The 15895-nt window shown below is 39.8% G+C and overlaps 1 protein-coding gene across 2 annotated transcripts in view; it reads left to right on the plus strand.

Moving 5' to 3' along the window:
• LOC149298111 (nuclear protein AMMECR1-like) overlaps positions 1-15895 on the plus strand; it is a 30302-nt gene that overhangs the window by 8838 nt on the left and 5569 nt on the right. The window contains exons 2-4 of one of the 2 annotated variants that reach the window (XM_089487757.1): positions 2418-2528; positions 9423-9537; positions 10938-11028. In XM_089487757.1, the coding sequence (XP_089343883.1) occupies positions 2418-2528; positions 9423-9537; positions 10938-11028 (317 nt within the window). The remainder of the gene's footprint in view (positions 1-2417; positions 2529-9422; positions 9538-10937; positions 11029-15895) is intronic. The other variant, XM_089487758.1, reaches the window with a different exon arrangement.

Here is a 15895-nt window from a genome sequence, read left to right on the forward strand (position 1 = left end):
AAAATATCCTCCAATAGCTAGAGATGAATGAAGTTTTATAAATGAATTAGTGATGTTAGGCATTTGTGTGTATAGGAAATGTCTTCATTATATAGGGGATGGCGGTAGAGTAATTGTGTGCCGGCATTGTTTATATTCCTATTTGTATAGGAGCATATTAATGTCATTAACTTCAGTTACCTAAAAGGAATGTTTTCACATGGCTATGATTTTAATCACAACTAGGTATTTGGCAATGTTACTCTATGCCTGCCGAGTTAATCAGGAGTGATCTGACTGCTCCTGTTTTATGAAAATTTCCACTCCTCCCCTTGTTCCATGTCTCCTATGACCGATACATAGATTCGTGCAATTTTCCATTTCTGACAGAGAGATATCTATCATACTTTTGTAATGTTTACTGACTCTTAAATGTCTTTCTTCTCATGACAAATGTAGCTGTGTATAATGGAAGTCCAACTGGAGACATGTTTTCTATCTATTCATGTGCAAAGTAGTAGTATCGTGTGGTATGGTATCTTTAGCTCTGGTCCTTTTTGGTCATTGTGTGCCCCCTCTTCCCAAACAGTGCTGATTTTGGCAGTGTGCTGTTAGTGTTGGAACAGGTCCTCTTCCTCAGTTGTTGGTCCTTCAAGGTCAGATCTCTCCCGGTTTCTTGACTTTAAAAAAAAAAAAAAAAAAAAAAATGTATCATGGATCCCTTGTTAAAGACTAACCTTGTCCTCCATATGATCTATGAGTTTCTGGAAGACAGTTGTTAAATATCTTTGTTTGGAATTAACCTACACAGACCTTCATCTTGCCGTGGGAACCTCAACTGCCCTACACGCAACTCCCCTGCAAACACCCTCTTTAGTGAGTAAAACAATTTGTTTGATATGTACATTTCAAAGTCAACGCATACTCTGGAAGCTGCATACAGTGATCGAATGTATATAGAGAAATCTAGTTATGACTAAATCTTTACTGCTCTACAACAAGATCTATAATTTTGTTTGTTACTAGTTTTCCGAGAATCGCTACAGCGTCTTCCTAATCCTGGAAATGATTGCATCTAAGTGATGTGTAATTGTAGATAAGCAGGGGTGAGCCTAGGCTTGGTGGTGCCTGGGTGTAGTATTTCTTTGGCACCCTCCTGTAACTAACGCACACACAGGCTAACACTGAAACTCGCTCTAACACCATACACTAACTCACGCTAACACTCTAGATTCATGCATACTCGTACCATACACTCACATACTCCCTCACCTTATAGTAAGTCTATATTCAGACCCTGCCACACTAGCAAACAAAGTATGTATTTTTCAGAAGCAATGTTATGTCAGGCAGAGCATTTCACAAATTGCCTTTGTGTAAGATTGTTCTGCACACAATAGTTAATGTAGCCGGTGTAAGATACGTGCACCATTGAACAAATACATTCAAATATATTGATACCTTTGTAGCCTACTACTAGTATATCGTGTTACAGGTGGGGTTTAAAGCTACAATGAAACCTGCAAAGAGAACTGCTAAGGTTCTTTACAGGCACCAGAGGAAACCCTGCAGTTAGTGATGACGTGACTAGGGAAATGCCAACATTTTGCAGTGGGGGCATTTAAACCGGATTCGTAGCAGAGCTCTGGTTACACGCTGGTTACATTTCTACGGTCAGAGGGCTCGACTTGCTTTCTGAGTTTTGCCGCATCGGCTTTTCAGAACTGAACTAAGCTGAGCTGCTCAGATCCGGGTTGTTCAGATGCTCCCTTGTTTTTATGACCCGTTACGATGCATAAACTGCTTTCTGCACAACCGGCAGCTGCCACACTACTCCTGCCGAGCTCAGCCTCCCGGCAGCACGTAGAGCAGGAAAGGCAGCTCTGTACGGAGTCGGTGCATGTATCCAGCAGGTGATATCCTAGTCGCCCGGATGCACTGCCTAGTCACCATGGCAACCTGGCTCCTGTATTTTGATAAGCCCTGGTACACTAGTGCCATATTTGTTCCCCCAAAGCCTTGTTACAATTTGATACAGAACATTTTTTTTTCTTCTGTTCACATTAAGATCAGTGTATTTTACGTTAGGGACCTCTTTAGTCTCCAAATGTTCTCTATTAATGCATGGTGCAGTGTATTTCACGTGGACAGTAAAATACATTTTACTGAATGCGTTCTTTAGTTGTTGGAGTTAGAAAATTAAGACTTGTCTCATTTTTCTCTTTCCCTGGCTGAACGTTTCTGTGTTTTGTATAGAAAATCTGTTGCGAGAATGCTGTATACTTACTAATTGTGATACAGGCTGATTAAGCAAACGGTAAAAACCTGCACAAAATGTTTTTGTGGTTTATCGACCACTCTTTTTGCTGACTGTGTCATACAATGAGATGTAAACAGATTTCTTTGTATTCTTATTTGTCTTTGTGCTTTTCCTAAAGCCCGCTGTTTGTAACATGGAAGATAGGCCGCGACAAAAGGCTGCGTGGATGCATAGGAACCTTTTCTGCCATGAACCTGCATTCTGGTCTCAGGGAGTACACTCTTACCAGGTAAAACTACTACCTTATTTTCCGGTATACACACATCTGTATGGTGGGAGGATATGTTGTGTGCATATAAGCTGCACTTAGATCTGGTTTTGTTATAAGGAAATTAAGTTAGGGGGTTTTAGTATTTATTTATTTTTAAATATAGTGTCCTTTTAATAAAAACCCATGGGTCACTCTGAAGTTGTTGATTTCCAAGCAAAAGTTTAGCTCCTATTAAGAACAAATTGAATATCTGTTTCCCTTGCTGTTTGACAGCTGTAGCTTTAAGTGCATTGAGCATGCCACAAGCTACTACGTAACAGATGTTGGATCCTAAAATAAATGGTACTGGCTTGGCGAATAGTGAATTCATAGCCAACACTCTGCCTAATTTAATCCTTTAAAGAATCCATGACAACCCAATGGCTTTGTTTTAATCATTACTGTTCCTTATACCTTTGCTTTAAAATGTAAACGGTAAAGTATGGACACAAAACTGTCTTGCATGCCTCTATAACATTCCCATTGGTAACGCTTTCTAATGCATGGTATTAGTATTTCCCTTAATTCCAACTGGGCAAGTACTGCATTAGAGAAATCATTGGCCGAGAAAGGGAGCACAGAGTTAGTTTGCTTACTGAGAAATACTTTCAGATATAGTTTCAAGAGTAGATGTCAGACTATTGATTTGCCCTTTAGCAAGTTATTCAGATTTTGGTAAATGACAACTCCATTGAATGTCCAAAGGCAGATCAACAAGTTGATTATTGTGAATCACGTATTTCCCACCTTTTAGTAGTCAGCCTGTTTAATATTTGTTTACATGGTGGAGTGAAGCTTGTAAAGTACAATGAATTTGGGTTGTGTTGGCCCTGAGAATAACCCACACATTCATGTATTGAATGCCCATTCAGCAAAGAAACCTATTCAGTAATCTGTGGTATAATATTTTACATAACAAGTGCCCTGCGTTTTGGGCTCGGTTCTACTGTGCTGTGTGGCCACATGGGCCTGTTGGGGAGATCCTGCAATCTCCCCTGACTGACCCAGGGAGGTGCGAAATCAGCTCCGACCTCCACTGTAGCTCCTCTGTCCACCTCGCGACACCCTGTAGCTGAGCGCCATGAAGTAGATCTTCCGGTGGTTACGCTTTCGACCATGCCCCACTCCCAACACAGGTTTCTCACTTTCAACGCCTAAACTGTTAGGGTTATGGTTTTAGTATGTGCTTTACACCAGTAGAAGTTACCATGCAGTATATAAGTTAAGAAAACACACCAGTCTGACCCAGCAGAGTAACTTCTATTATTTATTCTTTCACTGATTCCACCATATTATCATACCAATGTTGGGGTTTTTTTTGTTTTGTTTTTTTTTAAACAAATTTAAGTCTGGAAACAATTGTAATATTCCTTTCAACAGGAACATTTGTTTACTTTCAAACCATATACTGTAATTTTTATACATGATATAATCTTCTTGCCAAACACAGTCTGTGGGAACCAATAGCGAGTTCTTGCATTGTAATTCCTGCGTGATGGCAGGTAGTATCATGACTACATTTAAGTATGGACGCATCACGTTTACACTAAATGCAGAGAATATGAGCAAAATGCAGCATATTAAATTATCTGTCTTTGCTGCCCAGAGTTAAGAATTGAGTTGCATGGAATAATGCCTGCTGCCATAATGTCACCCGCCGGAAACAAATGGGCGCGGAATGTTACCTGCTGACATACTGTTAAATAAGTTATGTTGAAACATTGTGCCATCCCAAGTGCCTTCCTCCACCTGTCAAATTCACCCATCCCCTTGAATATAAAGAAGAATGGCAATTAGCCACGTATCACTGATCTTGAGCTTTTAATGGGGGATTGCAACTCCCATCACCAAAAACCGCATTGTTCAGAAAAATGGGTGCGCCAACAGTTAAAAAACGGATGCATAAAACAATACATCGAAATGTTCTTCCTGGTGTTTCTGTAGTATAATCACAACACTAAAAAGGACATTTGAGCTTTCCATAAAAATGTTTAGTTCTTCATAGTATTTGGTTTGCCATATATGGGGGAAAATGCAGGGGGTTTTTTTCTTTTTCATTCCGTGGCGTTTTTGTGCCATTATATCAGTCAATATTACAATTTCTTGGACAATCCATGTAAGAAGAAAACAGTTTTAATAAAACCCTTACACAGTTTGATGGCAGATGACATGACATTCTATGCCAATGTGAAAAGGTGTGCCCGAAAACATCGTGACTGAAGTAGCGGAGTCCGATACCTGACCATGCAGGGAACTGCCTTGCATTCCATGCAGCAGGCCCTATGTCTGCAGTAAACATACACACACTGGCACTGTGTACATACACACACATACGCTGACTCTGAACAACAGTACACATACACACATTACTCCCCCTCACCTTACAGAGACCTGCCATGCCGCTGCCCGTCTACTACCTCAGGGTCATGTAATGCATGTATTGCTTCGCAGCGGCCGCTTCACGGGCCCATACAGCCAAGTAGGAGGGTGGGCCTGGATCCCAATGGCGCCCCTGGCCATCGATACCACTTTGTTCTGTAAAAACCTTGGGTGCCAAAGTAAATTCTAGTTACCATGGAGATCTGACAGCAGGGTTTGTCGAGCCCTGCCGTAACCTACTGTGCTGTGAAAAGGTATTTGCCTCATTCCCGATTTTCTTCTATTTTTGCATATTTGCCACACTAATTTTAATATTAACCAAAGTTAACCCGAATAAACAGAAAATGCAGGGTTTAAAAAAATAAAAAAGATTTTTTTTTTTTTAAATGATTTCATTTCTAGAAGGAGAAAAGCTAACACTACCTGGCCCTATGTGAAAAATGAATTGCCCCCTTTGTTACTAAATCAACCAATTAGCCAAATGTTTATAATTGGGTTCAATTTCACTAGACGCACCCAGGCATGATTACTGCCAGCCCTGCCTTGCAAAGTGAAGTAAGCTGAAAGGTCTCAAGAGCAGATGAGAAACAGTGATGGGAGTGGTTTTCCTATGGCGCCTTAGTGCTTTTTGTTGAAGGAGCCCAAAACTAAGTATTCTCTTTTGTTGTCTTTGATACTGTAACAGATCTCGGCACCCCAAATGGGTAAATCCGCTACAGTCAGCTTCCTCTGCTTCTCTGACTGCTGAACCTCCCGCTTATCATGAGACTGATGCCAGAATATCTGCCGTTAATGCCTTCCGATCAGCCGAGACCACATGCTTGAGAGTAAAATCAGGAATAGTTTAATGGGAAACACATGGGTATTTAAACGGTACAAAGGGGTAATTTACATACAACAGTAACAGCCAAACACACGCAGCTTTCAGTGAGGCCTCCTTTGCACACGGCTCGGTATTTGCACCCAGCCCAGTAGGGGGTCGCTATTGTAGTCTGTGGGGAGGATGGTACCCCGACTTATGGCTGAAACCGGTTATAACTGGATAGCAGTTCTTGGTGGAAAGACTGGCCATAGAGCTCTCTGTCCTGTAAGTTCTGACCCGATGGAGAGTGAAACCACACATGAACCCCCTCCCGAAATGCAGGCGTCCCAACTCTGACTGTGCCCCACAGTCAATTAGTCTCTAGTAATTGGGCAAATGTGGCATGCTGTACCAGGGGCAGAAGTGCCAAAGTAGCCCTTGTACCCAGCTGCCCAAAAAGATGTGAACTCGTTTACTGACAAGGTATAAAAATGTTTTATTTTTAATATTCATACTAAATGTTGAACTGCACATTTAAAAGTACTCAAAAAAAAAAACCCCATCTGGCCTTAAAGAAATTGTGTATAATTGAGTCATAGCTAAACAAACATAAAAATATGAAAAAAAAAAAGCACAAACTACCCTTCGGGGGTAAATATACAACCAGACCATTTGAAGTGTAGACCCTTTTATGTTTGTGTTGATCGTTCAGACCCTGTTCACACCGTGAAGCAATAAAAAGCATTGGCCGTCTCAGATACTTGGTGAAAAAGCACATCCGGTTACCTTTCCTTGGTCCACATGTATTAATCCATTTCTTAATCACTGAATTGTGGGAGATTACAGTCTGCATCCTCCTTTCTTTGGCGTCCAGAAGGTTTGGAGTGGGTAACACAGTACGTAAAGTATACTTGGTATAGCAACATTTCTCCGTTTTTTTATCTTAAATGACCCAAGCTGTAGATCCCTGCACGCTCTCCAGTCTGGTTTGGCACAGTGTATAGGGCGGGTATGGAAAGACTTTGTACCGTATTTGAGCCGTCTTTGCCTTGTGATGGAAAGTCTGTGGGATGGTAGTGTGCTGTTAATTTACAAAATGACGGATCAAGCCAAAAAAAAAGCAAACATAATGCAAAGTGAGATCATGGTGCGTGTGGGAGACGTAACTCTGCGTTGACAGTCTTTGGCATGTGTTTTTATTTATTCTGATATTGCATCCTTGCCACTCAGGAACATTTAACCCCTTTATGTTCTCAAGCAAACAACTTTACAGATCCAAAAATACAAAACAAAAACATGCTGTATTTGAGGAGTGCTTCTACAACAAATACCATATTTGCTCAATTATAAGACGACCCCCCAAAATGTGAATATTAATTTAGGGGGAAAAAAGAGAGCCTGAATATAAGACTAAAGGAAAAAAGCTTTTACTAGTAAATATTAATTCACATGTAGACTATTGTTTCATATGTAATAAAAACTGAGAAATGCATTTCTTGTTTTTATTTCCTTTTGCCACTCTGCCCACCAGATATGCCTTGTACCCCCCTATATGCCACTCTGGTGGGAAGAGGTAATGGGAAGAGAGACGCAGGTTGTTAGAGGAACGAAGAGGGTGGTTAGGGGTGTTTTTGGATAAGGGTAGATATGTAGGGCGTGCGGATTTGTTAAGGTGTCTGTAGATGGGATTCTGATCTGTCTACATTGCCAAGCAAAACAAATGAAAGTGCATATGCTGGCTTGAGTGTACCTGTAAGGTAGATCTGTCACTTATCTATGTCCTACATTTAACAAAGCAAGAATTCAGCAAATATCATTCAAAAAACACCTATCTGAGGCATAAGTATCGGGCATTCTGTCACACTTTATGGCCATATATTTCTCAGCCCGCCACTGTGTCAAAGTACCACAAGTTTGGTGAGTCCTATGTAATTTTCCGTGGCTATATTGCTTACCAAGGAGCTGAATCGGTGGGACTGCTCTGCATTTAAACTCAAGACTATCAAGCAAAGAAAAGCCTTATCTGGAATCCCCAATGTTTATGCCTTAGCTAGTGTTTGAATGGTATGCGATTAATTCTTCCTTTTGTTTGTCTACTTATTGGTGATTATTCTAACTGCAACCCGGTAGTCTGATTTTTTTTTTATGCTTTTTATGCTTTTTTATTACCCAATAAATGCCATGTGTAACTTCTATTAGATGCTTTGGATTTTGGAAACATTGAGCATTCAGTGGATGAGGAGCAGATGGTAAAAAGTGCAGATCCCATAAGTTAACGCAATAATTTTAGTTATTTCTCCAACTGTTCCTCCGCACTCTTTCTAGTAATGAACCCTGCACTATAATGAACCCTGAGAATGGGCAGGTGCTACATATAACACCAGTTCGTCCAGCTTTATTGTGGAGCTGTAGGTAGATCATACCTCTGGCGAAGTTCTTTAAACATTTCTGGTAAAATTAAAGATGCTGTTCCACCTAGAGGAAATAAATTCAGTGTCTCCGAATTGCAGCCACAATTGCAGGCTGTCTTGTTCTGCATTTTCAGAATAAAATGAGTAACATATTACCAGCTGCTTATCTATGTGCCCAGCACAAAAATGTAGCCATCGGCTGCAGCCACCTGCACATGGCTGTGGCCACAGGAGAAAAAATGTTTTGGCTAGGACACTAATGATTTGGCTCTCGTTTGCCGCATAACAGGCTACAGTTAAGCATTTCTCAAAGACATACGAATAAGGAAATCTTTTGAAGAATCAGCAATATTAGGAATGTTCTGATGGCGCGTTTAGTTAAGTGGGTTAATCCTCAGAGTAGACAAAGCTCTTGTGCTTTGGGTGCCGTTCTTGTCACTCTTCATCCACCAATCTGTACTGTTCTAAATAACCCTTATTTTGGAATAATACTTCGTGTGGTCATGTACCTCTTATTTATGTTGTGTTGGGAGCTTACTCACCAGAGTGTTTATTAACATCAGTTCTTTAGGTTCGTGAACAGGGCAGGCAAGTTTAATAGTCTGTGGACTAGAAGAAACCTGTGTACGTTCAAGACGGGCTGTACGTGAAGATATTTTATTATAGAATTAACGTCGAAAAAGGGCAAAAAGCTGATGGAACCATTTGACGCGTTTCGAACCTAAGTGCTTAATCGTAAGCTCCTTAGTATCATGAATTCTTAATTGCTACTTAACATGTCACATTTGTGCTTAATTTCAATATAAATAAAACACCTTGACTTAATGTGGATACATTGTATCTATTAAATACTTTGTATGTGGAAAGGAAAAGGTTAAATTAACTTAACATAAGTAAACTTGTCCTGCAATAAGTAATAGCTAATCTTCACTCTTATATTAAACTAAGTTTAATAATGTGCCGGATTGTTAAATTCTATAGAGACGGGCCATCAAACTGCAATTCCAGGGATGCTGTTAATGTTAATTGAATGACCAGGGGCCGAGGTATTTTTGTCATAAATCCACAGTATTGGCAAACCGATACGCAAGCTTTCAGGACATCAAGATCTCTTCAGGCATCATTAAGTCAAATGTATTCGCTTTTCATTACTGTAGAACGGTTAAGGATGTCCATAGCTCGATGTAATGTTAAGGTACATTTTTTGTTTGAGTATTTTTTCACGTGTTTCTCATGTCGTTGGTTTCTGTTGCAGCTAAGGTCTGCCTTTCTCTCTTGCAGTGCCCTTAAAGATAGCCGTTTTCCCCCAATGACGAGGGATGAGCTGCCACGGCTATTCTGCTCAGTGTCTCTGCTTACAAACTTTGAAGATGTATGCGATTACTTGGACTGGGAGGTAAGATGGCTGGTGCATACAAGCCAAAGATGGAGGTTGCTCTTGGCTTATGGAAAATTGTTTGGGTCATGTATACTTGACTTTATGGGTACTGTTTGCGCCTCGTGGAAGCTTTGTGAGCTGCGGAAACCACGCGGTTTGTAAAGAACAGGGGCGTTCAAGAACTGCGTAGAGTGATGAGCAGATTTCATTGGCTTCTATAATTTACCCATATTTCAAACTTTGCATTGGAACTGTTCTTTGTATATAATATATGAAAAGGTGAGGTCAGTTTGCGCTGCCTGGGTCACCCATCTTACCATTTAGGTGCACTGAATTTAGGGTTCGCTTAAAGTGGCTTAATAACACATCAGGACTAACCAGAAGGTGCTTTTCATGAACTACAACTCTGGTGACTCTCAGCCGTTCCAAAGGCTGACAGGGAATCCTGGAATGAACACAAACGGCTTAAGGTCTTTTATAGCCCTAGCAGTTACAATGTAAGAGCATTTTAAGATATTTTAATAGACATGGCCAGGGCTTGATTCCATTGCTCGTTTTATAGATCAGCAGTCTTCCATACTTATGGAGAACATATTCCTTTTTTATAGAATCTCCTATATAATCATTAGTTATATTGACTTCCTGTGTGCTCATGCAATTTAGAAGCATGCTACCCAGCTCCAGATGCTCAACCCGCAAAGAAGATCTCTAGCTTTTCAATCATTTCTGCTTCGTCATGACCACGAAAATGCCATTTTATGTAGGCAAATTCAGTTATCTTAAATGACCTTATGCACACGTGTGTGTAAAGAGTAAATAGCCATATATTTTCCTTCTTGCCTGTGGTGGATCATTCTGTTCCTGCAAAGGATGAAATAGAAAATAAAAGATGCAAGTGATTGCATTGCAGGCTCTCCCCGTTATACTGTTATTACTGGTAGTAAAGCACTCCATACCCTTCCCAGCACGGACATGAGCTTGCTGGCAACTTTCTGCAGTTACTCTTTGTAGTAACTCGGTTCTGCCCAATTTCTTGCGGGATCTGCTTTCTGGCTCTAAACATAAGACTAGAGAATTCAGGCTGCAAGCTGCTGCCGTCTAATAATCACTAGATGGTTATACAGATACCTTCGGCATTTGTGCTGCAATTCACAAAAAAAGCAACCAGGTAAGTTTTTATAGTGGGATCATAATGGGTTTATTTCCCCCATGTCTGAGACAAATGTTCAAGCCTAAGATTATTGTTGGACCACTTGTTACCAGATAAACTCCCTTTTTTTCCTTGCAGTATATAACCTCGGCAAGACAAGTTTGGAATATAAGGGACAACCTTATGTCTGAGCATCCACTCAGATTTAGAATTTGTTGTTGTATATACTGTCCTGAAATGTACTAATCAGACTGCCGGTTTCTTTCAGGTGGGTGTACATGGCATTAGAATAGAATTCATCAATGAAAAAGGATCCAAACGAACCGCCACGTACTTACCGGAGGTTGCAAAGGAGCAAGGTCATTGATGCACTTTATTTCATAACAATTGGTTAAAGATTTCAAACAAAAAAAATCAGATAAATCCCAAATTCAATATGTGACCTTGCACTGATGTCAGATGGACCAATTTTTAATTGTAAGACTTCTATATTAAATTTGTGTTATGATATTTCTGTAAATGCCCATATGGCTGTATTTGGTGGTAGCAGTAATGGGACTTAACAGGACTTTTCTTATATTAAGAACACTCTGACATAGTTCTGCTTTGTCCAAAATCCTCCCCTTGATGAGTGTCCGTCTTGGCACCATTACCTCCTTTTGTGGTGGAATTCAGGATTTATAGGATTCTAAATATGTGATTTAACACGTAAAAGTAAAAACCACAATAGAGTTGCTGAAAACAACAAACGAAACCCAAAACAAATGTAGGTGACAGATCTTGACGCCTTAGTAATCTGTAAGGACTGGTGGTGCCTACTATTGCGCTAGAAGACTAAGACGGCAAAATGTTTATTGCCCAGATATTTCATAATGAAAACTCTTCCCCCCCCCCCCCCCCCCCGTTTTTCATGTTAAATGCATGCTGGAGTCCATTTGGTTGTATGTAAGTCGGATTATCCGTTATTGAAGTTAGAACATGACCATCTTCTCGTGTATCTCCTTCCCGTGTCCCGTTTACTTCAGCGGAGGTACTGCTGAGCTCGGGCAGTAAGTCTGTAGAGGCAGCCAGGAGAAAACTGGTCTTGTTTTCTCACCTCCCTAATTTATAAATGCCTGCGCTCATTTGCATTCATTCGTTTTTGGGAACAGGCACAAATTAATTTCAACATGCATTTAAAAATGTTATTTTGGCACCCAGCAGTGTAAAAATACATATAGCGGTGAAAAAGATATTGGAGATCGACCAAAATCCGGGTTAAACTGGAAAGTCTCTGGAAACTGCAGACAAAATACAATTCAAAATATAAAACGGTTTAAAAACTATACCAAAGGCGTATAATTCAAGAATTGTGCATTATGTTGATCTCCTCACTTAGATGAGGTTATCTGTAGCATATTTTGTGTAAGACCTGCTTTTGGCCTATTTTTTGACACTGTGTTGTGAAGTCCTGTATAATCTGGGAGGTTAATGTGATAATCAGACTCTTGTTTATACCCCATTATACTAACTTCTTAATCTATTTTCCCAAATATCGACCTCCTGAGCTGTTTTAAAATGTGTTGAATACATTATGTGCACCTCGATCTTGTTGGTTTTAGATCCCATCTCTTTGTTTTTGTTCATCTTCATTCAGACAGTTTGGTTATTGTGTGGCTGTTATATGGTTGTCATTCTATATAGACAGCTTTCAGGTGTGAACATTACACCCATTACACTCTTATTTTATGTCATGTTTTCATCACTGAAGTGGTCTTTTGCTGCCATCTCGGGTGGAAACTGCTGTGTCCATGTAGGAACGTGTAGAGAAAGATTTATTCCAGACTTCAATACATATATTGCCACTTTTTAAGAACTTGAAGCACAAACTCATTCGTGGGCCATTGTACGTGGTATCACAGAGCAGACCTGATCTGGATCTCTAGATTGAGTGAAAACATCACTTCCACAGTTTGACTTGGCCTTTTTGCTGCTAATAAAAAGGAAGATATATATATATATTTTATTTGATCACTCCATCTCCTATTGATTTTACAGTAAAGCACTTAATAAGTCCGTAAAATAAAAATGCAGCCTTGTTTTGACTGTACTTAATGTGCTCCGTGTGCTAATTGGGTGAAATAGTAATTTAACCCCTTCAGGTCCGGGACGTACCAGGTACGTCTCCTCCAAAAACCGCCCCCACATCGCCACAATCATGGTGATTGTGGGGGCGCTGCTGCTGCTGTCTGCCCAGGAGTCTGGGCAGACAGCACAGCCTCTCTAAACCCGCCCCCAAGCCCACGATCACTCCCACGGAGTGATTCTCTAGGCAGAAACCGCGATTGCAGAAAAATCTGCAATCGCGTTTTCAGCTGCCACAGGCAGCTTCAGGGAAGGGGGTGGTGTGTTGAATGGGTCCCCACACAAGTGGGGACCATCAGTGCAGCGTTAACCCCTTCAATGCCGCCATCGCGGCATTCAATGCAATACAAATTCAATGTAGGGGGCAACAGCAAAAACGAGCCCCCAGAAGTCCTTTGATCAGTCCTGTAGGACTGATCAAAGAGACTCCTCTCCTACAATCTCCAGTCTATGGGAGATTGTGTCCCAGCTGCCAGAGGCAGCGACAGGGAGACAGGGTTCTTTGGTCTCCACATGTGTGGAGACCATCCCCCCCCACCCCCTCCCTTGCTAAGTTAACCCCTACCCCCCTCTTCCTCAATTAACCCCTTCAATGCTGCGATTGTGTATGACCCCCATCGCAGCATTGCAGGGGTTAATATTAGTCCCCACAAGCTTGTAGGGACTAAATATCAGTCAATGCTGTGCTTCAATGGAGCATCAGCATTGAAAGAGTTTAAAAAAATGTTAAAAAAAATAATAAAAAAAATTATTAAAAAATAATAATTTAAAAAAAATAAATAAAAAAATAATAATAATAATAATAAAAAAATAACAGCACTGACCTGAAAGTCCAGGGTGCTTCCAGCTCAAATGCTGGGCTGGGCTGATCAGATCGCTCCTGGCCAATAGGAGTGATCGGATTGCCCCGCTCTACAAAGAGAGAGGGGTCGTCTAGGTTAATTATGAAAAAACACAAATTAATAAATGAAAAAATCATAATTATTACCTGATGACTTGTCGGTGACATTTTAAGTCGCTGATTATTGATCGGTCTCCCTGATTGATGTCAGAGGCCTAAACCTGTCACTTACAAGTAATCTGATTAAAAATATAAAAAAAAATGTAAATGCACATGTTCCAGTTTTGCCCTCATAGCTTCCTCAAAAAATGCATGAACCATGCATGTGAGGCCTTGATGGACTCATGGGATGTTGGTGAACAAAATGTGGTGTTTTCTTCCACTGTTGCACTTATGGTGTGCAAGAAATTCAGTGCAACATTGAAATGTATGCGTTAAAAACGCAATAAAATAATTTCCCTGTGAAGTTTGGCAGACATCAGTGAAGAAATGGCTGGCTGAAAACGAATTTCTGAAAATTCCAAATTTGATAACTAAAATGCGCATGTTCCAGTTTTGCCCTCATAGCTTCCTCAAAAAATGCATGAACCATACATGTGAGGCCTTGTTGGAACCGGGGGATGTTGGTGAACACAATTTGGTGTTTTGTTCTGCAGTTGCACATATTCTATACAAAATATAATATAAAATCTAAAGCAACATTACAACATATGCAAAAAAAACCTATAAAAATACCTCAAAATTTGGCAGCAATTGGCGATAAAATCCCTGTTTGAAAAGTGTCAAAATGACCCTAGTTGTACACCTTGACTTATCTACTGTTCATAAACATATAATTTTGGGGGGGATAATCAGTATCTGTGACAACTATTGGAGTTATTAGACTACCATGCCAAATTTGAAAAAAAAATTACATTTCAAAAACGTGATGCATGCCTTGCAATATTTTCCCATATACTGGTCAAAATAGATAAAAATCTTGGCCATGTTGGGTGGTTTCCAAATCAGGACAACTTAATGAATATATTTGGGATAATCTTTTCCCATTGGTTCAATGTGTGTACAATTTGTATGTATACAAAACTGTAAAAAAATGCGTTTTCATTTTTTTCCCCACTTTTTCCAGTTTATTTCAAACAAAACAATGTACTACCCAGCTTAATATGGTATTCAAATGAAAGCCCTACTTGTGCTGAAAAAAACAAAATATGATTTGTGTGGGTGCACCAATTGATAAGAGAGAAATTACAGTTGAAGAAAGACATGGCAAAAACACAAAAACGGCTCCGGTCCTTTAGCGACACCCTAGTTTAAAAATCCCGGTCCTGAAGGGGTTAATATAATGAGGCACTTCCAATTAATAAGATTTGTTGAAACGGCAAAGGATAAAAAAAAATCTTAAATTGAATTTTTTGGTGAATGGAATTAAATGAAAGTGGCCTGCGATTCCAAGATGAAACGTTGATATCACAGTGTCCTCTGAACTGTATACACTTTTTTGCTGCATTAATTACCATGTACTGTGCAGAAAAAAAGGGAGTTTAAATAGTACATTTTATAGCTAAATAAAGTGATGTCATAACAGTGGGTTTTTTTAATTGTGTGTTCGTTCCTCAGTGGTCCCTGGTATATAAATGTAAGTCCTTGGTTATTAAGTCATAAAGCTGCATATACACATCATGGGTAAACGATAGATGGTAACCAGTTCATAATTTTCCAAAATCACAGCTGGCACCCTCTTCTGGGAGGAAGGCCTTTCCCTAAACATTGGCAAAGGGATTTGTTCTTATTTATCCATAAGACACATTGGCCATTCCAGTTCATCCAGAAGGACTTCCATGGGGCTGAGGCCATTACTCCTTCACCAAGCATAAGAGTTGCAGTCACATTGGTAGTTATTTCTGACATCAAACTGAAGGTTGTATGCCGTGGTGCCTGATGTTGAAACCGTTTTGTGTACCTGGAAACCCATTTGCTCATGCAATTGCAATCTGCTGCTTTGCTGTGTTTAAAGTGTTTTTTTTTTATTTTGTGTGTATGTGTGTGTATATATATATATATATATATATATATATATATATATATATATGTGTGTGTGTATATGTACAGTGGCAAGAAAAAGTAAGCAAACCCATTGGAATTACCTGGTTTTCAGCATTAATTGTTCATAAAATGTGTATCTACATATAAGTCCCAAGTATAGACGAACACAATTTGCTTAAGCTAATAACACACAATGATCTTTTATGTATTGTTTGAGC

Source organism: Sceloporus occidentalis, unplaced genomic scaffold, assembly GCF_023333645.1.
Source record: "Sceloporus occidentalis isolate IW3139 unplaced genomic scaffold, rSceOcc1.0.p SCAF_34, whole genome shotgun sequence".
Taxonomy (NCBI): Eukaryota; Metazoa; Chordata; class Lepidosauria; order Squamata; family Phrynosomatidae; genus Sceloporus; species Sceloporus occidentalis.